The sequence below is a fragment of the Lytechinus pictus genome, chromosome 14 (assembly GCF_037042905.1).
Source record: "Lytechinus pictus isolate F3 Inbred chromosome 14, Lp3.0, whole genome shotgun sequence".
Classification (NCBI taxonomy): Eukaryota; Metazoa; Echinodermata; class Echinoidea; order Temnopleuroida; family Toxopneustidae; genus Lytechinus; species Lytechinus pictus.
Window position 1 is genome coordinate 20,854,780 of NC_087258.1, and position 25,798 is coordinate 20,880,577.

At 37.3% G+C, this 25,798-nt stretch overlaps 1 protein-coding gene across 1 annotated transcript; it reads right to left on the minus strand.

The window, feature by feature from the left end:
* Positions 1–3,232: 3,232 nt before the first annotated feature.
* Positions 3,233–24,322, minus strand: LOC135156591 (uncharacterized). Its single transcript, XM_064109156.1, has 11 exons — positions 24,057–24,322; positions 22,728–22,779; positions 15,345–15,536; positions 12,194–12,346; positions 11,687–11,829; positions 10,312–10,399; positions 9,604–9,781; positions 8,944–9,152; positions 8,103–8,262; positions 7,631–7,746; positions 3,233–6,447 (listed from the first exon to the last, which is right to left on the minus strand). The coding sequence occupies exons 1-11, from the start codon at positions 24,320–24,322 to the stop codon at positions 6,121–6,123; spliced, it is 1,884 nt and encodes a 627-aa protein (XP_063965226.1). The 3' UTR covers positions 3,233–6,120.
* Between the last annotated feature and the right edge of the window lie 1,476 nt (positions 24,323–25,798).

Here is a 25,798-nt window from a genome sequence, read left to right on the forward strand (position 1 = left end):
GATAGAAGGCCTATCATGCTATTATTGTAATTATCAAGTGATAGAAGGCCTATCATGCTATCATTGTAATTATCAAGTGATAGAAGGCCTATCATGCTATCATTGTAATTATCAAGTGATAGAAGGCCTATCATGCTATCATTGTAATTATCAAGTGATAGAAGGCCTATCATGCTATCATTGTAATTATCAAGTGATAGAAGGCTTATCATGCTATCATTGTAATTATCAAGTGATAGAAGGCCTATCATGCTATCATTGTAATTATCAAGTGATAGAAGGCTTATCATGCTATTATTGTAATTATCAAGTGATAGAAGGCCTATCATGCTATCATTGTAATTATCAAGTGATAGAAGGCCTATCATGCTATCATTGTAATTATCAAGTGATAGAAGGCCTATCATGCTATCATTGTAATTATCAAGTGATAGAAGGCCTATCATGCTATTATTGTAATTATCAAGTGATAGAAGGCTTATCATGCTATCATTGTAATTATCAAGTGATAGAAGGCCTATCATGCTATTATTGTAATTATCAAGTGATAGAAGGCCTATCATGCTATTATTGTAATTATCAAGTGATAGAAGGCTTATCATGCTATCATTGTAATTATCAAGTGATAGAAGGCCTATCATGCTATCATTGTAATTATCAAGTGATAGAAGGCCTATCATGCTATCATTGTAATTATCAAGTGATAGAAGGCCTATCATGCTATCATTGTAATTATCAAGTGATAGAAGGCCTATCATGCTATCATTGTAATTATCAAGTGATAGAAGGCCTATCATGCTATCATTGTAATTATCAAGTGATAGAAGGCCTATCATGCTATCATTGTAATTATCAAGTGATAGAAGGCCTATCATGCTATTATTGTAATTATCAAGTGATAGAAGGCTTATCATGCTATTATTGTAATTATCAAGTGATAGAAGGCCTATCATGCTATCATTGTAATTATCAAGTGATAGAAGGCCTATCATGCTATCATTGTAATTATCAAGTGATAGAAGGCCTATCATGCTATCATTGTAATTATCAAGTGATAGAAGGCCTATCATGCTATTATTGTAATTATCAAGTGATAGAAGGCTTATCATGCTATCATTGTAATTATCAAGTGATAGAAGGCCTATCATGCTATTATTGTAATTATCAAGTGATAGAAAAATTAATAACGTAAAAACCAAAATCTATGTAAAAATTTCAAGTTATTGAAAATATAACTAAATAATCAGCAAATGTAGTTAAAAATAAATCAAGAGAATTATTATAAAACATACTAATGAAAATATTTACAGTACATATAAGGGGTAAGGGGTACATGTGTCGCAACCAGAAGCTGGCTAAAACATGTAAATTTTGATATTAATTTCGACAATATTCGATGATAAAAGTGATAGATAAAATGAATCAATTAATGAAGTATAACATTCGTACGTTAATTTGCACCAATTTTCCGAGTATTGAATATACAATTTCGTCTGCAACAAACACAGGCATACCGTGCTTATTATTGTAATTATCAAGTGATAGCAAAATTAGTAACTTAAAAACCGAAATATAACTAAGCATTTATTGAAAATATAACAAAGTAATCAGCAAACATTATTAAAAATATATCAAGAGAATTACTATGATACATACTAATGAATATATTTACAGTGCATAAGGGGTATAAACGTAACATAAGCAGAAAGACTACCCTCTACAGTATTATACCATTTTGCTTTCACATCATGCGAAGTATTCGTACCATCATTCTCATGCCTATTCGCTATTTATTTTTGATAATTATGTGATCTTCTCCAAGAGGGAAAGATATCCCAACCGCTGATAACCTATTAACCATTTATTTGAAAAAAGAAATATTTGCTGGTAAAGACTTTTTTTGTAGGTACCGTTTCAGAATAGTGTTCAAAATATACTATTTTGCATTTCTTTGTTTTAAGAATGTATACAAGACATCTGAAGAATAACATTGTTTTCAGTCTTCTTTGAAATTGTCATAATTCCCTCTGAATATGAATGAAAGCAATATAATGGTATTTTGTATATTAGTGAACAGAGATATGAATAGACGCACATTCATTTTGTGAATAGATACATTTAGATATAAATGTCTTAATTAATCTTAATTATTATATGCAAGATATCGAAGATCATAATACTGCATATACGAAATATATTTAGGTATAAAATACCAGGCTTACAATATCTCTATAGTATTATGGTACAGAGAAGTTTAAGATGTTGCAGTCACATTTCCACTACGGCCGCCGTACGGCGAGTCGAAAACAGCCGTTTTATCTAATTGTATATTCAAATCACAGCTGGTACAAACAATGTTAAAACGGCTGTTTTTGACTCATGTAAATATCACGATTTATATTTTAGAAATTCATGCTATCGAGTAACTGCTCTCTCAGAGGTTAGTCAATGAGATTATCTTGTGTATAGTTATCTAGTACCTTGTTTAGAACGATTCTGTGTATCATGGGTGTCGATTTGTGCTGTGAATCTATTGTTCAAGGGGGGGGGGGGTGGTCTATTGTTTCATCCCCCACTTGAATAGTATGACGTCATGGATCGACACCAATGCTGTTTATCCAAAGGGAAAGAGTTCTTTAAAAGTAAATTAATGAAAATGTTATAGTGTGGAGGAGCCGTGGTGTAGTGGTTCTGACTCTCGCCTTGTAAATAGAGGATTGTGTGTGCGAATTCCACCGCGGTCTGGCGTCCTTTGACAAGGCGTTAATACACACTTTGCCACACTCGACCCAGTTGCTAAATGGGTACCCGGTAGGATGTGAAAGTCATTGTAGCTTGTCCAGTACTATGTGCGCCTCACTGGCGAGTGACTGGAATAATCCCCAGGGAGTGGAGGATGTGCACACAGTTTGTGCGGGAATGAATGAACGAATCCGATGAAAGGGTAATAATATATCTGTAAGCGCTTAGACACGTCGTTCCGATGTGTTAAGCGCTATATAAAAGCGGATTATTATTATTAACAACTCTTAAAATTTCATAACTTTGATATTGTTTGTCCGATATGTTCAAAATTTCACCTATCAACTTGTCTGATTTTCCTTTCACCTCTTAAAGCAAGTTTTTATTTGGGTTGGATTCCCCTTTAAATCATCGTGGATGATTGAATGATAAAATGCTTTCTTTTTAACCGTCTTGAAGACAATTTCCTGCATATTTTTTTTTCGACAATTATGTGATCTCCTCCAAGGGGAAGATGCTAACCGCTTATTACCATTTTATTCGAAAAATAAAATATTTGCTGGTAAAAATGGTCTTTTTGTATAGGTATTGTTTGACAATAACTAGGTATTGTTTGACAATAACTTGTTTGACAAGTATACTGTTCTGATTTTCTTTGTTTTAAGAATGTTTATAAGACATCTTAAGAACCAGTTTATTTTTCTTCCTTGAATTCATCATAAGTCCCTCTGAAAAGGAATTGAAGCAATGTAATAGTACTTAATGAACAGGTGGAGATATGAATATATAATCTACATTAATTTGCCAATATATGCGTGTAAATATAAACTTGATCTCATTTATTGTATACACGATATTGCATATAGAAATGAATTGTAAACGGTGCAAAGTATAATTACAAATCTTACATTATGTTTATATCATGGTGAGAGGCTTTCTACGAATTATTAGAGAACATTCATACAGATAGATTTATTACGCCAACATTATAGTATTAAAGTAAAGAGAAATCTCTTCTGCTGATAGATTTCCACCATTCTGTAAAATATAGATTTTTTTGTTACTTAAATCCAATATCGCAAATACAATCGATACAGCCGCAAATAATTTATATAAAATAAAACATTTTCCCTGATTGTTTCATTCACTTTAATATTCAGGCCCAGTTTTATACAGTATAAGGAAGAGGTAGCATAGTTGTACAATAGTAGTTATGTAGTAGTACACTCTTAAAAATATTGGGCAAAATTTTACCCAAAATTTACCCAACATGAGGGCAGTTATGAGTCCAACCAACTTTTGGGTAAACTTTGCCCTTTTCGTAATTTACCCACTTTAGGGCAAACTTAAATGCCCATCTAATTACCCATCTTAAGATTACCCAACCATATTACCCAACATAGTTTACCCAACTATTACCATACTATTGGGTATAAATATAAAGACTGGGTAATTGAGTTGGGCAAATCATTTACCCAACGAATTGACCAGGAATATTGCCCAATTATTACCCACCTAGGAAATAGACTGGGTAATTGAGTTGGGCAAATCATTTACCCAACGAATTGACCAGGAATATTGCCCAATTATTACCCACCTAGGAAATAGACTGGGTAATTGAGTTGGGTAAATCATTTACCCAACGAATTGACCAGGAATATTGCCCAATTATTACCCACCTAGTACATGGAAAAGCAATAATTGGGCAAAACGGTTGGTCAATATTCATTACCCAATTCCATTGCCCAGTTAGACATTGCCCATACATTTACCCAACCTCCTGTTTTACCAACCTTTACCCAACTCTTACCCAGCATGAGGGTTCATATGGATCCAAGGCCACGTTGGGCAAAAACAAAATGGGTAAAAATATCAAAAGAAACTACTGGGCAATCTTTCCTCTTTTTTTACTCAGCTTGATGTACATTTTACTCAGCATTGAATCCAATGCATGTAACTGACAGTAAATGGGCAATATGGGGGATCCAAGAAGGATAAACTGCAAGGGCAAAGTACAGCATGTTATATACGGACAATATAACTACAAATATAACAGATGAGAACAATTGCCTGTTATGAACAGAGTGTATATATATTCTTCAACAAAACAAAAATACAATAAACAACAAAATAAATATAACAATTAAAGTTTGATGTATAATGGCATCATATACCTTTATAAATAATTTGTATACTGACTGAAGAAGATCGGACTAGAAATCAGAGAAGTCAGGAAAACAACTACATGTACAACTTGTAAATTAATGTTTAATTACAGTGCAATATCATACCTATCCTTATTTGTAGGCCTTATTACTGGAAATGATTATGCAATCACACACGATTCTGATACAAAATGGTTTGAGTTCTTTTCATATACTTATCAATTCCAAACAAAATCAAAACATGCATTGGTTTATTTAATACTCGTACTTATTGAAAGATATAACAACAACAAAGTGAAGTATAACGATTAAAGCGTACTCCTGTAAACACATCTCCATCTTGTGAGAATGTAGTGCATATAATTATAAAAAATACATAATGAGCATCAGTGCAAGAAAAAAAAATGGCTGTGTACAATTTTGATTTGTTGCATATCTTTTTCAACATGTATACCTATTTTTGTAATTCAACACTTTTAAAAATATGCAATCCAAACCCTCTAATTTTTCACCAACCTTAAATAAAACAAAATAATTTTCTTTCTCTTCAAAAGTGCTGCGACGTTCTGAATATCGACATAACAAAAATCCGAAAGAGCTTGATATAGTTGTACATCACAACACATTGACTGAAATAGTGCATGTGGAAATAGATCAGACTACAAATCAGGAAAGTCAAGAAAACAACTACAACTTGTAAATTAATGTTTAATTATACGTGTAATATTATACCTATTCTTATTTGTAGGCATTATTTCTGGAAATGATTATGCAATTGTACACACAATTCTGATACATGAGATAATGGCTTCAGATCTGTTCATAATTTATCTATTCCAAACACCATAAACACATGATATCAATGAAAAAATACAGAATTTAAATGTTTGCTGTACAAGGAATATTCAAATTTGATATTCTTTTATCGATATTCATCTTAAAACACATTTTTTTGGTTTAAATCCTTGCCGAAATGATTGTTTAATGATATTTTTTCCCATACAACTTAAAGTAGCTATGCGATGCAAACTAAAACATAGGAAATTATACATCACTATAGAGCTGGGCTAATAGATTAACATTATAAAAGTGTGAATCCTGAGGTGGGTTTTTCAATCGATGTTTCACTTGGATCTCTAATTTGCCATCAAATTAGTTGGGCTCCCAAAACTTTAGAAGGGAAAAGTTTGTGCGATATCATATAGCTTTAGCTTCAACTGATGTCCTTAGTTGCAAGAAATGCCCTCAGATCACGAATTTTAGGTGTAATATTGGCACCTACATCACCCATACCATACACGACACTCTGCAAGAAATGCCAGACTTGGCAACATTGCCGCTGGTAGTCAACATCGAATACAAAAGTACTCTTGAACGCTACATCTACAGCAGCAAGCAGGCTTGCTGTCTCGATGGCGTGCCTCTCGACTATCACGTATGTCTGTGCAGGATTGATCTTGCTCCCCCTGGCCATTATGAACGGTTGGGAGCGCTGCTGGCCGTCGATCGACTTCATGAATTCCTCAATGTTCACCACCTCCTGTTTTGCAATAGAAACAGAGAAAAAAAATTCCCCCTGTACTTATGATTGTTTCAATTGTTATCTTTTTAGGATTACATGCAATTAGTAGGCTCATAGCGAACTTTGCTCGGAAAAAATATGTAGGTTTCCCTGCATACCATGATCTAATGTGATACAATCAATTTTGTTAATTTCTTTCAATTTAACTTTTAGTGAAGGGACAATTACATGAGCATCAAATAACATAATTTCAAACTCCTCACGCGGAGCAACATACTACTTTAACTTGATGAAAGTTCTAAATATACAAACATTTAAAATCCCAATAATAATACTGCTGCTTCTGCCAGATATAACTGTTGTTCTTTGATAATAAAAACAAAATGCCTAAGTACATTATATGGCTGGCTGCACGAAACCAAAGTTTTCTAAAAAATCATATTGCAGCGATAATATGCATGGCGGTTTCTGTAATCTTCTCTGCCAATACCGAATCAAAACACTCACATTTGCACCTTTATACAGCAAGAACTAAGATACAGGAAAATTATGTGGGGCTTTACAGTGACTTCACCCTCTATTATACAATTAACAGCAAAATACAAGTATTTGAACCCTAACCTTCAGTAATCTTTACTAAGCAAATGTTGATATTAAACGAGACGTTGCACAATCACACACAATTAGGCACAGAGCATGAACACCACAAAGGATTCTGCAACAAATGACACAGCACAGCAACAAAAAGCCATGCCCATTCTAGTGACATTTGGATTTGACAGTATGGCTTTGTGTTGTGCTGTGATATTTGTTGAGTCACCCCTTGTGGTGTTCATTGCTAACTAAACTGTGTTTTTTTGTGTGTGCAAAATCTGCAACCTCTTCTATGTTGACATGTTATATTAGTAGAGATTACTGAATGACATATAGCTGCATGTGTTTAAATGTGTTTTTAAATTGAGGATTTCTAAACAACTCTGGTAAGTTTCTTTTGATGCTCATTATACTGCCACACCTGTGAAAGTTCATTAGGTCAATTAGCCTCTCACTTTGACCAAGTGATAACGGGCAAAACAAAATTATGCATGATCAGACTATTTCTTCACCGTATAAAGTATACGCCTGTTTCCATCTGCAACCTATACAACTTGCATGGTTTGTATTAGAGTATAGCTGTTGATTTAATTTACGACATACTTACGGGCTGAACATCTATGAAAGAGTCGAGCGTCTCCTGCACAGTGCACACACCACCCTTAGCTTTTCTTCCACGTAGAATAGCCGGTAGGAGGACCAAGGCAAGGTTTGTCTTCTCTTCTGTGAAGGGGAATTTAAAAAAAAAGGAATGTTTCAGTTAGCCAACATTTATAACTGTGTATAGACGGACTGATGAACATAAATCTGACACTGTAGGGCTTTACAGAATGGCAGCATGCTGGCCAATTACTTGCACAGATGTTACAATCCTTAAAAAAGCCCGCACTGCATGGGAACTGGACATCAGCATACCGGACATGAACACTTGTTAGCCTTGATATCTTATCTAAAGAATCACATGAAACATAATTTTGCAAATTCAAAGGCAAATCATGTGCTACTATTATTATTGACTATAACCCCCAAACATCATGCCTTAGTGTCATGAAACAAGATCAATGCATATAAAATCTCACCAGGGTTCAGCCTCTCTGCATCTATTCCATCAAGATGTAGTGCTGCCTTCCACAGTACGGAACGGTTGGCGTATTGGATAATCTGCTCCTTATACTGTGGCCACTTTATGTACAAGCCGTTCTCTTTGCCTTCATGGAATGTCTTGAAGTCTTGCTCAACCTGTGAGATACAACAATAAAAATTAGTCATCTTTTACTAATTCCTGATGATCAAGGTTTTTTTTAAAAACATTCCATGGGTAGAAGGCTAAGAGAATATACTTGTTCAAATTTGAGAACAGTAGTTTTTCCACAAGAACTGAACAGATCTTTTTATTTTCTTCGAGTTAAAAAACTGGCCACCACGCACCATGAAAAAAACAAAGAAAATTAAAGAAATCTCTTACGTCTTGTTTCCAAAACCCTGGTCCGTTTGCTCCAAAATTTGATCGGAGTAATTTTCACGCCAAAGAGATTCTACCAATAAATTGAGGTGGGTGTGCAAATCAGGCTTTAAAAGTATACAAAGGATGTCAAATTCCAAGAGTACAGAGGTTTTCTACAAAAATGCATTTGCTTCTCGCCAGACATATGTTATTTAATTTAATTTCATCGCCAAAACTGAGGTAGGGATAAGAAACAATTCAGAATTATGTAGCTGTCAGGAACTTAAAAGCACAAACAAAATGTATCTTCTTAAAACAATTGAAAAAGCTCTTTGTATCACTAAACAAAATGATGATGAAATTGATTTGTATTATCTTCTGCAGAAAAAAATATTCCATTTAACACAATTCAGTATAATTCTTTAGGGTGCTCTTAGGTAGAATATTAAAACCTTGTCAAAAAGTCAGGTCTTTACCATTTCTGCTTGCATCATGTGAGGATACTCTGCCAGGATGGTGCTGATATTGTCCCGATGAGCTTTTATCCACTTCTGTCGGTGCATTACTGTTTCCTTCATGTAGGCAACAACCTGTTCTCGAGGCTGCTTGTTATGCTTGAGCCATTCAATTTTAGCTGCAGTATCTTTATCAACTTCTGGAGGCCCCTGATCCTCTGCCGAAGGTTCTGGAGTAAACATGCAATATACAGGAAACATAATTGCATGACATTCTTGATTTTCTTACACAGGCGTCTGCTACCTTCAGCTGCTTCTTATGACTTTTTAAAGTCATTATAAAATATACTGTCTACCATAAAAAAATAAAAGTATTTGTTTAATAATCTCACAATGCAAATATAAATTTCTATAAATAAAAACAATTCCACAGCATTAAGTCAAATGAATTAGTTTTGTTCAACATGTATATATGCATTTAGAAATGGAGAAGAATGTATACTGTAACCAAGAATTTATGTGAATTGGCTCTCCTTTGACCTCATAAAAATCAAACCCAAAATCTTATCAGGTGACTGACTGGCGTAACTATTTAAAAGTACAGACTAGCTGTTATTTAAAGCAAGCAGGAGACAATTAACCAAATGTCTTTAAAATCAACCTATTTTATATTATTGATACCTGATGACTGAGTTTCGGTTGGCATTGGTTTGACGATCTGCTTTTCTGCTGAGGAAGCAACATTTTCCGCACTTTCAGTCTTCTTCAGGCGACCAGTCCTCTTTCTCAAATACCTTAGGTGCTCCTCGAGGTATCCCGTTGCTGGACGCCCCTTGGCTCCTTGGCAGTACCAGGCTTCCTTCAAATGGCACAACACGGTATTGTTATTATATATCCTTCAGGCAAATGACAATCTATTTGGTAGTCACTACATATGATTGACATATAAAGCAATTAAAGGAAACCAAAACCCCAGCCAACAAATTGCTTAAATTCAGACAAATTAAAGAATAATATCAATAATATCTTCAAGGAATTGGATGAACTTCAACATGTATGACTTTTCCAAAGTTTTAATCACCATCAATTTGTTTTCTGGTAGATTGACTAAAGATGTGACCTTTGATGTTTTGGGGATGCTTGCAGAGCTATTCTGACAGATACTGACAGAATTTGTTTATTATTTTCTTTATAATTTTCTGTGAGCGGGCAGTGCGTCGTGTATACATGTGTAAGTTGGGCATTAGAGAGACATTTTACACTAGCTTAAACAGATTACACTGATTATTAACAAACCCTTATAATTGCTTGCCAACTAAATACAATATCACTGTATGGATACTTATGAACCAAGCAATTGTCATACTTGCATTCTAAATTAATACTTACATAGCCATATGGAGAGTCAGGATCACGCAAGCATGGAAAAGCTGTAATTATGGCACTAGCCATAGCGGCCTTCACTCCAGAAGAAGGTCTGTAAAGCAATAATGTTTTTTTTTTAAACTGCATTGACTTGCTCATCCAACATCCAGAAACGTACAATTTCACGAAAAGTTGACTTTTACATAACATTAGCATAATCTACCAGAATTATTAGGGGTCAATGCCTGTGCATGCTCCCTCCCCCCCCCCCCCAATACCCTGAAGTAGGTTTTGTATCGTTTAAACAAAAGCTAACCTAAACTAAGGTTTGTATCATGGCGTATAATTGACATGGAACCCTCAGTAAAAAGGATTTTTATTGAGTAAATACATGGCACATTTTGCAATTTCATTAAAAAGGATAACACAAACTTTCAATATAATTCAAAATATAATGCTAATATATAATTTTAATTTGTGTTGTGGTTATTGCTAAATGAAACTATGAAGACGTGCGTGCAAACAGATGCAAATTATTTACACATATAGGCACAGTGTGCGACAATGAATTCAAAATGGCCGCCAACTTGTCTAATGCGACCACCTGTATACAGCGACCCCTTTTCGCTGGTCCTTTGAGTTGTCGCTATAGACAGGTTTGACTGTAACAAAATTATTATATCCATCGGATAGGGTGTCTTTTCCAATGAAAAACGATACCAAGAATAGTAATTTTGGTTGTGTAGTTTTTGTTTTAGTGCGCTTTGAGTGACACCATGTCAGGTTCCCTTTTTGGTCATTTTTTTACCAAGTCAGTGTGTAATAAATTGCACTTACTGCCCATTATAGCGTCGCGAACAACGAGCAATACGCGCTTTTGTTAGTGTGCATTCAGCTGTGTGCCGAGAGAATGGGCACAGTTGCTCGATGATATGACAGACAGAAAGTGTGATTTATTAGGCAGATCGAGACTTGGTAAAAAATGGCAAAAATGGGAACCTGACATGGTCTCACTAAAGACGTCCTACAATATTGTTTTTCATTTGAAAGGACACTCTATCCGGCGGACCCAATCATTTTGTTACTATATTTTGGGAAGTGCCCCGTTCCGTTTTTTGGGGGGCCACCCTGTATATAGGGCATCTACCAATGAAGTTTGGTAATAAACAGATGCACGGTTGGAAGGTTATTCAAATTTTTGTAAGCGTCAAGGACAGACGGACAGACAGACAGATGGACGCAATTTGGATCCCTTAGTCTCCCTCCACCTATGGTGGGCTCGACAAAAACAAGGAAAAAGAATGAAACACACAAATAAAATATTTAATACAAATATCATGCGCCTAAAAAGACAAACAGACAATGTATAAAACAGAAAAGGAAGAAAACAATGTATTACTTTTCTCCATGATGCTGCATCACGTACTGCGTGCAGATGTCCACAAGAATCCTTCTGTTGGGTTTGCTGCAAAACTTGTGCTTGTCAATATCCTTTATAATTCTGGGGCCACCCTTGACAGAAGATAGGATGGGCCTCAAAAACTGAAAGTAAATGCAAATTAACTAAATTATTTGTTTCTATCCAAAAGTATCAATTTATGTATTATCTTCAAAGATATGCAAGTTAGTTGTGATCCCTTGTGATAGCATGAACTGCACACATATGCATACGTCCAAACGAATTCAGATGCATACACTGGCCTGAGCCTAAATAGATCAGGTCTGAATGATTAAAAATTATAACAAAGCAACTAGGTAAATATGCATTCCAGTTGAAATAACGTGTAATTCTGGACAAAAACCTACAATGATCTGATATTTTGGCCCTATTCAAATATTAGGCAAATTAGGCACAAAATGAGATATGTAACAAGTAAATTATTATAGCAAATAATACTCAACGCACATATGTGACCGTCTTTGTCCCTTTCCGTTGTGGTGCTATGTGATCATCTGCCTGCCAGTCATGTTGGTCCGAAGAAGTGTCTGCACTGTCTGACAGTTCAAAACCCTCACCCAAACTCACTGTAGATGCTGGGGATGTAGCAGGTTGTTTGAACTACAAAGGAGTAAGAGAATAGGAGGTGGGGGTCATCAAATATATAATGGATTGTTAGCAAAGAGAATACCAATTCATCCAGGTTGACATAATATTATCAGATAATATTATCAGATAATGATATACAGTACTGCCGAACATTGTGTGCAAAATTTTCTGCATGATAAGTAAATTTTGACACCTGAACTTTGCTATAAGTGACTAAAAATTAAAATATGGGCAACGAGACACATAATTGGACCACTGATAAATGTTCAGTTAGCTTCATGCTTGTTTGAGGTCGTGGAATTACTTCAGTCAACTAATTCTGAGTGGTCTGGGGTAGTACAGTTTTGGTACAGAGGGCGCATGACATTTGTACTCTGTTGTTCGCGCACAATTACCCTTTGTGAACTGCTGTACCGTATCGATCATGAATACGCCAAAGCTCGGACAAGCATGACATGTATATGACAAATTTTATTTTCTTTTACAAAAGTAAAAGAATTTGAAAGTTAAAACACATTTTAGCATACCTACAAAAAGTTGAAACGCACTGCTATGTACCGTGTGTCCTCTTCAAAATGCACTTTATGAATCTGTGTAGCCGTCAGAGGATGGTAGTCAAATAATTTGCATGGCTTCACAACTGCAATCTTTGACTGCTTGTCGCCATCTTCGTGTACAGCATATGCTTGAAAGTGCGAACTGAAGTTAACCGTCTCAAACATTTTCAGAACAAGAAGCACCTCACTGTTCATCAGAAGGACATGCAGAACCTTTCCAAATGTAGGTCCATCTTCTGTCCATTGGGTGATTACACATGTTCCTGCCCTGTACTCATATCCATGTATCACTGCCATTTTTGATGTCGATACAATGATATCCTTGTCACATGTTAACACATCAGATATTTTGTTCCCGAGGGCAAGCCATGACAGGTTGATATCCAGCTGCTGGGAAAGTTCCAAGTCTTTGCACTGTATTGACTGTTCTGACAGGAATGCATAGCACCTTGCCATTTGATGTTTTTCCGAGAGTGTCTTGGCAATATTCTTGAAATTACATGAAGAATTAGCAATCGCCTTGAAGACTTTATGCTTCCCTTCAAATCGAATTGAAGAGTACTGACACAGAGGACCCAGGGCTCTCAGAACCCTAGGATAATGTGTGAGGAAATGCTGCTTTGGTGTGAGATTTCTCTCAGGAAACAATCTCAAGAACTGTCTATGATGCTCACAAATGAGAGCCTTTAGTGCAAATGTGGCTGCTTTGCTTATACTTGGAGCCATCACTGTCTTCAGTATATTAATGAGCTGGAGATACAATTCCCATTCTTCAGAGTCTTCTGGGACCTTATCCCCTATAATCAAGGGGAGATGATATGCCAAACACATCATTTGGGCTGCACTCTGCCCACTGGGGCCACTTGGATTAGTAATTACAGAGAGTTTGACTGGACTTGGACGATTCTTTCTGTTTGCGAATCCATAGTTGTAGGACTGAATTCTTGCATTCAATTCCTCTAGAGTGAAACATCTTTCTTCAATAAGTCTGCCCAAGACAAGATACATTTCTAGTGGTATTATGGCTTCGGCAAAGTCATGCATCACATCAACGCAGAGGTTAAGTGTCACATGATAGTTGTCTAAATCATTCAGAATGCTCCTCCTGCTAATACCGGTGTCTGACAATGGTTTACCAATATCCTCCTCATAGCTTTCTCTTGTCCTTAAGAGATCCTTATCCTCCGCTGTTCGTGACTGAAGCACAGCACGATGCCCCTTGCAAAGTCTACAGTAGTAGTTTGCACTGAAACTTGATGTGTATCCAAGCATTGAATTGATTCCCAAATTATCCCCAGTCACTTGAAACAACACTGGTTTCACCTTGACTGTGCGACCATCATGGTTGATGTGTAATCCATTGTCTGACAAATCCTTCAAATCTGAACATACGGTTTTCAAAATGCTGTCCATTCCATACTTGGTGCAAGACTTTGTTGTAGCAAGTGCTACCAACAAAATGTTATCAAGTCTGGCCTGGTACACAGGTGGGAGTGAAAGTACACTCATATAAAATGCACAGATTTTGTGCTTTCCTCTCTTTGATCCAAGTGGATTGGCAGTTTCGAAGTCGTCAGAGTAGAGTAACAACGGAATAACAAGTGACTCTTCATGTGAGTATTTCTCTTTAAAGTGATCTCCATCACGATATGATTCCAAAACCTGATCTCCAGACTCTTGGGCAGAATGAATAGCTTCCAGAACACCTGGCTGCTCCAAATGTTGTTTGAGTGACTGTGAGACTGGAATGTATTGAAATGTTTCTTCGTGACGAACTTGCAGAGATGTCCCACTAGACGAATCGATAGTTGCTTTGAAATAATGCCCAAGGATTTTCTCTTCAGGAGAAATGAAAGCACCACATTTTTTGAAATATGCTCTCTTCTGATGTTCAGTTTTCAAATCACTGAAAGGATTTGATGTTTCATTCAACAGTTGCTCCAATTCTACCTTTGCGGCTTCATCTGTAACATTTTCTGCAACTTTGGTAATCTTTTCTTGTACATGATCTACAAAATTATCAAAAATTTCCTCCACATTTTCGAGAACTTCTTCCACAAATGACGTAGGCACACGAGATGAATTTCTTAATTTTGCTATCAACAGAGCAGCTTCGTTGGCATGTGGTGTTTTTTCCCCCTTATCTCCTCCTTCAATCACAATCTCTTCGGTGTCCTGTTCTTCACTGTGATGCGTGGCTTCTTCTTCATAGAGTGTTTGATAATCTACATTTGTTTGTCCATCATTATTTCTTTCTCGTGAGTGCTTAGATATCAAATGTTTTTTGAACCCACCTAATGTGTTGAAATGGCTTCTACACTGCTTTTGAAAACATGTTACATGCACTCTGCGCCCATAGCGAATTTGATGGGAATGTTTAAAATGAAAGAACAGGGATTGGATTCCTCCAAAAGATTTCAAGCATTTAAAGCATTTAAAAGACATACGTGTACCTCTTCTCTCCATCCTTTGGTAAATTTGATTCTTTTTCCAATCTTTGGAATTAGCTCCTTGATGCTATCTTCATTGAGGTCTGGTAGAAGATGGATGTCAATATCATTGTCTGGAGGCAAGAAAATGAGAAAAAAAGAAAACAAAAAGAAGTTGTATGAGAGGGGAAATATATAAATGTCTAAATTGATAAGCTAGTCTTACTTACCAATAACTTATGTGAAATATTTATCATCTGATTAATTATTAAAGAGTGATATTCAAATTTCTGTGAACAATCAAAAGTATTCCAGCTATACAGCGTGTCCCATTTTACCTTTGACCAAAGCATATCATTGAGGTCAGTATAGGGCATCTACCAATCAAGTTTGGTTACAAACAGATGCAGGGTTGGAAAGTTATTGACCCTCTTACCCCCAAAACTTCACATTGACCCTCATTTGACCTTTGACCTACATATGTGACCTTTGATCCCAGCATATCATAAAGGCCAATATAGGGCATCTACCAATCATGTTTGGTTACAAACAGATCCACGGTTGGAAAGTTATTGACCCTAATAGACTCTTACCCAAAAACTTCACTTTGACCTTTGACCCCAGCATATACCTAGTGCATGGTCATGCTGCATGGTATGGGCTAGACCGACGGTTGTTCCGCTGAGATTATACATCTGGCTCCTCTGTAGTCCTGTACATAGACTGAAGTACGGCATATGGGGTAGTGTGTGGAACTGGAAGGAATGGATCGGTTCGGCCGGACCGCGAGACGAATGAAGATGCGAGTTTTTTAACTCTTTACGTCTTCATATATCCACTTTGGCTGCAATATTACATTCCATCTTATTTTCAAAAATTTCGCTATTGCAATTAAATTTAAAGAATTTTATGTAGGCCTAGGGCCTAAGTAAGAAATAGGTCTAAACTGTTAGGCCTAACTTGTTAGATTCTATACAAAATTCTTATGTCTGATTTATGGATCAGACAATTAACTTAACTTTTGTTAGATCTAACGTTAGGCCTAACCTTAAATAAAGAAAAACGGGGGAGAACGTTTTTGTACCAAAAGTGGTACAAAATCGGCTCAATCTCACCCCGTTGTGCGAGCCGGACGGGTTACCGTCTGTGTATGGCGAATGATGTTGTCAAATGACAAAGAATGACCCATACCAGACAAAGATGAAAGAATGACCCATACCAGACCAGACTGTTATTTCTGTCTAACGTTAGGTATAGCCTAGGCTTGCCCCGGGAACCTCGACACGACGTCTTTAGTGTTCGGGCTGCCGCAGTAAAGCCTAGGCTATAGTACTAGTAGGCATGCATACTAGCGCATAGGCCTAGGCCTACTGTTAAAAAGTGATAGCGAATAATAGCTATGACTGACCTTTGAACGTGTTCAACAGCTCAGGAACGCCCCATTTTTTTGTAACAAGGCCTCTAGGTCCAGGGCAGGATTGTCCATGTCCACATCATCGTCCAGATCATATTCAAGGTCCATGATATCATATGTAATCAGTTTCTAACTTCCAGCGGATGATTATGATAATGATGATCCCCTTTTAATCTGGCCGACTCGATACGTACCGGGTACGTGCATGCGAGTGATATTGTGTGCGACATCGCCTCGTGCATATATATGCCATCATATGGGCGTAACATGCCCAGTAATGGTGAAATAAATGCTCATGATGGGCGAAACGTGGTTTCAGCTGGCCATCGTGCACCAGTATTGCAACGGTACGTAGCTAGCTAGCGCTAGCGCGCGCAACGTGACATAACTGTGTTCGCGCCGATATGCTGTTGTTGTTATTTGTTTTTAATTACCGGTATTTGCATTCAGTAGTGAATTTTTGAGCCATAAGTATTTTGCGCCCCTTTGCTAATTGCGCCAAAATTATGCCTATACTGTACATACTGGGTAAACACCAATGGATGAAATTGGGCATTATACCTACAAGTACAAGTACACCTGGTAAAACTTCCCCAACACTGGGCGACATAAGTGGTTCCATTGTGCAGCCCGCACCCGTCGACGGGAGGGGGGGGGGGGGGTCTGAATTTCTTTTTTTGTGGGATGTGTTTTGCAAGAATGCCTATAGCAAAGTAGGGGGCCGAGGATAATCATAATGAGTCGGCAATCTATATGCATGCAGTGACTATAAAACAATACCATATTCAGGCTATTAACATTATAGTTACCCAGAATCAGGTCGATATTATATATAGGCATGGTTTTTGACACAATGTTGGATTTATGCTTAGGCCTAGCTACTTTCAAAAGTTGGGAACGAATATACCCAATGTGGTAAGCCTTTAGATATGCCCAATTTTCATTTACCCAGTGCTTAATTGTTATAAACTCATTACGTGTGGGCATGCCTTACGTTTTGTTATGTTGGGTATATAGTTACCCACATAGCTGTAGGTTAATAATGGCCAATTTGTTTTTACCCGTTGGTATTTGGTGTTTACCCAGTATATAGGCATTATGTTTTGTTTCCATGATGAGTAAATGCACTGTAGTTGGGGAAGTTTGACCCAGTTGTAGGTATATTTGTATTTTCCCAGTGCTGATTGCCCAGTATGTAGGCATTTTTCTTTTGCCCTATGTAGGGTAAATGCGTGTAGTAAAAAGGCTGGGAAAATTTTACCCAACCTTTGCCCAATTTCCATTTACCCAGTGGAGTTTACCCAATATTTTTAAGAGTGTAGAAGCAATTGCAACGTTGATTTGTACCAACTTTATAGCATGAAAATATTGAAAATATGTTATCAATAGGCTGACTGATTTAAATCTGTAAAATTAATATTTGTAAAAACTTAAATCCGTTTAACATTATCAATACATTTTAATGTTAGATCATTTCATTCGCTATAACGTAGACTTCCATGTGTAGTAGAGAAGCTCTATCAAAACAAAAGAGAACAAATGAAAACAAATGGATTTACGATTGCTTTTATGAGAGATGAAAAGTAGCTTCTTTATAAAAGTGAACCCAGCAAACGAGGGGAAGTCTACCGGGGCCCCGTATCACAAAGCGTAGCAATGATCATAGAACATTTTTCTTCGATTGATTGCATTGACTATAATGTACAATCAATGGTGAAAATCGAGCGTGCGATTAATTGCTAACCTTTGTGTTACGAGACCTAGGAGTTGCTCTCTAAAAGCTACCAATTAAGAACATTAACACCAACATAGATCGAGCACATAATTATGGAGGTTTTTTTTTTTTTTTTTTTTTTTTTAAATGAACCTATGTGTTTCTCAGTTTTAATTAAACTCTGAATATCATAATTTTGAATCGAGTCTGTTCAAACTTTGAATGCGAATTAAAAGGGTGGGAGAGAGGGAGATAGTGAGAGAAAGAGAGGGAGAGGGAAAGGGAGAGACATGGGGAGTAGAAGGGGGGGGGGGGGGTAAAGGGAGGAAGAGAGAGAGGGGGGGTGAATATGGGAGGAGTGGCTCAGGGGTGCATGGGATTAAACCAGAGCTAGAATCAAAGAGAAGAGGATAAGGAGAGAAATCTTTAGATCTATCACAAATAATAACTGATTATTTTCTATTAACGTCCCCCAACTGTCCCCCAACCGTGTCGATGATCTCTGCCTCAAATGTCTCCATCAATGGTTGCGTAGGGTTAGATGAGAGGAAGATAGACAGAAAAAAAAATCTTTAGAAATATCACAAATCAAACATGAATGAATAATTGCGGCCCCACAATCTGAAACCATGTCTCTAAGCAATTAAGAATTGAAGTTAATATGAAAAGGAAAGTATTTAAGAACTATATAGTCCTCTTCAAGGGGGGGGGGGGGGTGCTAGGGAACTGGAATTTAATATTTAAACGTTGCCTGAAATGAGGGGATTAGGCAACGTGAGGTGGGGGGGGGGGGGGGTTACTGGTTGGTGAATGAATAAAGGTGATAATGATATCCCTTGGGAAAGTAGTTGGGGAAGTTTGACCCAGTTGTAGGTATATTTGTATTTTCCCAGTGCTGATTGCCCAGTATGTAGGCATTTTTCTTTTGCCCTATGTAGGGTAAATGCGTGTAGTAAAAAGGCTGGGAAAATTTTACCCAACCTTTGCCCAATTTCCATTTACCCAGTGGAGTTTACCCAATATTTTTAAGAGTGTAGAAGCAATTGCAACGTTGATTTGTACCAACTTTATAGCATGAAAATATTGAAAATATGTTATCAATAGGCTGACTGATTTAAATCTGTAAAATTAATATTTGTAAAAACTTAAATCCGTTTAACATTATCAATACATTTTAATGTTAGATCATTTCATTCGCTATAACGTAGACTTCCATGTGTAGTAGAGAAGCTCTATCAAAACAAAAGAGAACAAATGAAAACAAATGGATTTACGATTGCTTTTATGAGAGATGAAAAGTAGCTTCTTTATAAAAGTGAACCCAGCAAACGAGGGGAAGTCTACCGGGGCCCCGTATCACAAAGCGTAGCAATGATCATAGAACATTTTTCTTCGATTGATTGCATTGACTATAATGTACAATCAATGGTGAAAATCGAGCGTGCGATTAATTGCTAACCTTTGTGTTACGAGACCTAGGAGTTGCTCTCTAAAAGCTACCAATTAAGAACATTAACACCAACATAGATCGAGCACATAATTATGGAGGTTTTTTTTTTTTTTTTTTTTTTTTTAAATGAACCTATGTGTTTCTCAGTTTTAATTAAACTCTGAATATCATAATTTTGAATCGAGTCTGTTCAAACTTTGAATGCGAATTAAAAGGGTGGGAGAGAGGGAGATAGTGAGAGAAAGAGAGGGAGAGGGAAAGGGAGAGACATGGGGAGTAGAAGGGGGGGGGGTAAAGGGAGGAAGAGAGAGAGGGGGGGGTGAATATGGGAGGAGTGGCTCAGGGGTGCATGGGATTAAACCAGAGCTAGAATCAAAGAGAAGAGGATAAGGAGAGAAATCTTTAGATCTATCACAAATAATAACTGATTATTTTCTATTAACGTCCCCCAACTGTCCCCCAACCGTGTCGATGATCTCTGCCTCAAATGTCTCCATCAATGGTTGCGTAGGGTTAGATGAGAGGAAGATAGACAGAAAAAAAAATCTTTAGAAATATCACAAATCAAACATGAATGAATAATTGCGGCCCCACAATCTGAAACCATGTCTCTAAGCAATTAAGAATTGAAGTTAATATGAAAAGGAAAGTATTTAAGAACTATATAGTCCTCTTCAAGGGGGGGGGGTGCTAGGGAACTGGAATTTAATATTTAAACGTTGCCTGAAATGAGGGGATTAGGCAACGTGAGGTGGGGGGGGGGGTTACTGGTTGGTGAATGAATAAAGGTGATAATGATATCCCTTGGGATCTGCTGCCGTAGCAAGAAAAGGGGGCCGAAAGAAATTACCCGTCCTTCCACTATATATGTGACTATACCCTACGGCCTATTAATCTACAAGTAACTCCCTTTAAAAAAATATGAGGAAAACATTACTAAGCTCCTACATATCACGCTATGTGCTTTAAAGACTGATTAGATTATAGCCTTCTTTGAATTTGTCATTTTTAATAGGTAAATGATTCTTTAAATCTACCCTTTTTCTCATTGAAACTATTAAAGAACCTTTCAACCAAAACAATCATTTTAAAAGATCTTCTTTTCCAGGTATTATCACGTGACCAATTTTCCAGATCACATTCTATATAGAAATATTGTTTGATTTGCGCCAATACTCTTTAAACAAATCAGTCAAATTGACTAGACCAGTAGTCAGCTGGGTGCAACTGATATGGCAATCACTGATAGTCACGTTTTTAGAGTGTGTTGGGACGGATCTGAGTATTTATGAATTTGGTGGAGAAAATGTTATGTTTATCTTTAAAAACAAAGACAAATCAAACACACCAATCAATCAGACTAGGAAAAAAAAGGGGGAAAAAAACTAAACAAGCAACAAGCACGGCGACTCAAACACCCCAACTTTTTAGCTAAACGTGATCATTCAAGAAAAATAAGCACTTGACAAAATAATTACAGTTCGATGACTTCGATTTATAATTAAAAATGATTCGAATGTTTTCTTTGACAAATTTACAACTCAAAGAAATGCCTGTATGATATATCCAATAATTAAAGACAGTAAATAAAGTTATGTCGAATATTCAAAGGAATTATAACAGAGCAATTGATTATGTAATAAAATAGGATATAAACTCCAAAATAGGCCAAAGCGTTGAGAAGTTGACAGTTCGATCTACTTGGCGAATTGAGTTGTCCGACCTGAACTTGGAATGGTGAAATACGTAGCTAGGCCTGTCGTATACAACGGAGAGTGGAAAACCGGTCTCGATGAATCATCGATCGATATCATGCAGGACAAAAATTCGTCTATGGTGAGGGTCTCAGTGGAACCCGATAAATATCAGGAAAAAGAAGTAAAAAGTCAGCTAAAACAGGAGTCCATTTCTCCTTTACAAAATGAAGAGCCCAGACAGCATCAGTGAGGTATACGCTGTTGGGAAGCTAAGCCGACGATCTCGGGGAGATATTGGTTCAAATCCCCATAGAAAAAGATGTAACCAAAATTAAACACCGACGACTCTGCTGAAGTATCAGCAACCGGGTTTTTTGTAAGAGTCCCCGTATCGTTAATTAAGAACGCACGAAACCGCCTTTACAGGGCGAGATCTAATTGGTCATTTTTCGTAACCAAGAAAAACATTATTTACATATTATTACTAAGTCCGTGTCTCTTAGGGTTCAACACGTATTGGGAATGCTTTCTTTTGAAATTCACCTGCTGTTCCGGAAATACTGTCTTTAATAATAACAGGTGGAAATTTCTTTGCGTCCAACTAAAAAAAATCCAAATTGCATTTGATTCTTTTTTTTTTTACACAGTATCACATAAAAGTGCTTTTGATTCTTGTTTTACACAGTATCACATAAAAGTGCTTTTGATTCTTTGATATCCTAAAATAAACTCAGAAATTGTCACTACATAAAATCCCCTCCTAGTAAGGAAGTCATGAATATGTCTACTTACGACAAGCTATTTACTATCAACAGAACTACACAGTATAATAGTCATACATAATTATGATAATTAATTAACAAACTGCAATATAACGTTCTGGAAATCGAACATATCGTCCAGATCGAGTTTTTCGGATAGGTGCAGTGGGTGTACTCGTGTGCGAACTCTGCACTGCACTCTTTTCCACAGAGCTTGGAATTCTGCCTTTAACGATACTTTTCGATTTTGGTAGGCTTTCTTCCAGACTTTCTTGATTTTCAACGTATGCCACTTTCAAACGATCTATGCTAATCTGATCGCGTTTGCCATTAATGTCAAGCGTGAAAAATCGGTCTTTGCGCTTTAGCACCTTATAAGGTCCTTTGTATGGCTGTTGTAGCGGTTTGCGCACGGAATCTACCCTAACAAACACATACGAGCACGAAAAAAGATCTCTAGGAACATGCGTCGATCCTTGCTTCGCTCTAGTAGGGATAAGAGTACATGACGCCATGTGTCTACGTAACCGGGAAATGTAGTCACTCGGATCTACATCAGTTCGCTCAGCCGTAACGAACTGTCCGGGTTGTCCCGAAAACTAGCTCTGCTGATGAGCATGACAAATCTGCTTTAATGGTAGAACGGATACCCAGGAGTGTCAAAGGTAATTGTTCACTCAATCGAGAAGGATCTTCGTAAGCCTTCAAGGCAGCCTTGAGTTGACGGTGAAATCTCTCTACCATCCCATTTGCCGCAGGATGATAGGCGGTTGTTCGGATGCGGGTTGTACCTAACAACTTAGTCAGTTCCGCGAAAAGGCGTGATCAAATTGCCTACCACGATCGGTGGTGACAGAGCTGGGTGCACCAAACATGGCAACCCACCTTTCTACGAAGGTTTTGGCAACTGTTTCTGCGCGGATATCGGTTATCGGGATGGCTTCCGGCCATCTGGTAAAACGGTCTATACACGTAAGTAGATATGTATAACCATTCGAATGGGGCAACGGACCAACGAGATCCAGATGAACGTGTGCGAAACGCGCGTCTGGGATACTAAAAGTCCCTTGTGGGGCTTTGTACATGTCTATTAGTCTTTGACCTCTGACACGGTAGACATTCTCGGGCCCATTTGCACACATCCTTATTAATCCCGGGCCATACGTAACGAGCGGTAATCGCACGCTGTGTTGCTCGGACTCCTGGATGAGAGAGTCCATGGATAGCATTGAAAACTGCCCTCCTATGAATCTTCGGGACGAAAGGACGGGTGAGTCCGTGAGAAGTATCGCATACGATTGAGCCACCAGTGGTGAGCCTTGGTACTTTTTTGAGCACCAGACTAGAATTGATCTCGGAATTGAGATACGCTTGCAATTCTGAATCGGTTTCTTGTGCTTCCGCAATATCCGTGAAATCTATCCGAGATTCGGTATGCAAGGCGCTGATATCGGGTCGAGATAGGTGTCAGCCACCACATTGTCTTGACCTTTGACATATCTGATGTCTGTGGTGAACTGCGATATGAAATCCAAATGCCGGATTTCGCGGGGGCTATGACGATCTGGCTTGGCGTTTAATGCGTATGTTAAAGGTTTATGGTCGGTATAAACGCAGAAAGGACGACCTTCTAGCATGTACCGAAAATTTTTAATTGCCAAGTATTAATGGCCAGCAACTCTCGCCCAAATGCGCTATACCTTGTTTCAGCAGGTAGCAATTTCCGCGAGAAGAATGCAATCGGCTCCCATGCATTGTCGTGGAGTTGCTGAATAACTCCACCAATAGCACGGTCTGATGCGTCGACCATCAAACTCAGAGGATAATCTGAATTTGGATAGGCCAATACCGTAATCTGCGCTAGTTTCTCTTTGACTTCAACGAAAGCGGCCGTACAAGCAGGCGACCAATCTAGCGGTTTCTTGGATCGCTTCTTACGATTGCGCAGGAGGTCGGTGAGAGGCATGAGGATATGCGCGCAGTTAGGAATAAATCTACGGTAAAAGTTCACTAAGCCGAGAAATCCTCGCAACTGCTTCAGTGTTGTGGGGACACTGCAGTTCCGAATCGCATCCACTTTGTCCGGGAGTGGACTGACTCCATCGCGGTTGATACGGTGACCTAGAAATTCTAGCTCCGATCGGCCAAAAACGCACTTGTTTGGGTTGACGACAACACCATTTGGATAATACCTTTGGATAATATTATCCGAAGCTGTGTTTCTATTCGGACAATATTATCTGAAACTGTGATTCCGTTCGGATAATGTTATCCAAAGCTGTGTTTCTATTCGTATAATCTTATCCGAAGCTGTGTTTCTATTCGGACAATATTATCTGAAGCTGTGTTACCTTTGGATAATATCTGAAGCTGTGTTTCCGTTCAGATAATCTTATCCAAAGTCACGTTTTCTTCGGACACTGTTGCCCGAAGCTGTGTTTCTATTCGGATGATCCTATCCGAAGCCTGTGTCTATTCAGATAATATTGTCCGAAGCTGTGTTTTATCTTTAGATAATATTGTCCGAATGAAAATAATTTTATGATATTATGCAAAGGTCAACCACTTTGTACTATGTGTCAGTTTTATTTTTACATTGTGATGCTCTGCAATGATGTTATTAAATAGTCCCTTACCTTCTATTTCACATTACTAAATTTCTTATTATTTTTCCAGTGTGAAAGTGGTTTGAGATGTGTTTGGATGCCCTGTTGTATTCAGATGTGAACAGGTATGATAGGATATAATTAGAATATAAAAAAGCAGAGAACGGTGAAAGAGCATAGATTGTGAGGTTAATGGTACAAAATTATGAAAGATTGAAGTTAACACTGGCATAGTAGTGAAAAATAAGAAAATAATGATGTTGTTGTGAATGAGGTGAATGGACGACAATGAAAGAATTGTTGGTCATGGTGCTTGAGAAAATAAGCCCTTTTTTAAGGGTAAATGCTGTTGAAAATTAATAATGATGATATGATAATGAATAATGCACAGAATAATCATATAAATTCTATGCATTTATTTTTGCTATGGCAATTGCCATGTTTTTCACAAGGAAATTGACAAGGTCAACAAAATTTAAATTTTGGGCAAAAATGAACAAAAAATTGTCCATTTTGAAAAGATATATTATTTTTAGAGAAAATTCATACAGATAGATTCCACTATCTTTAATTTTAGATTAAGGACGTCCCACAGTTATGTTTGTGCGCATTATGATCTGCGCATAGTTTACACTCTGCGCGCTGGCATCACAATGAATGAACAGGTGATTAATTAGCTGCAGGTTTGAGCTGATTTTTCTCATCTTCTGCACTTTAACTGCAGATCCTATGAGTTATTTTATGAAACTAAAAAATTGAATTATTCCATGGACCATTCAAAAAAAATTCTCTACAATTTCAAAATACTTTACTCTGCAGTGCTGCCAAGAATCACG

Bases quoted from the DNA above. Each gene is read 5' to 3' on its own strand.
- LOC135156591 (XM_064109156.1), bottom strand. From the start codon at position 24,322: ATGCCTCTCACCGACCTCCTGCGCAATCGTAAGAAGCGATCCAAGAAA. The intron at 12,347-15,344 runs GTACACGTATGT...ACTCCTTTGTAG, and splicing joins CCAAAGGATGGAGAGAAGAG to TTCAAACAACCTGCTACATC. The intron at 6,448-7,630 runs GTAAGTATGTCG...ATTGCAAAACAG, and splicing joins CTTTCATAGATGTTCAGCCC to GAGGTGGTGAACATTGAGGA.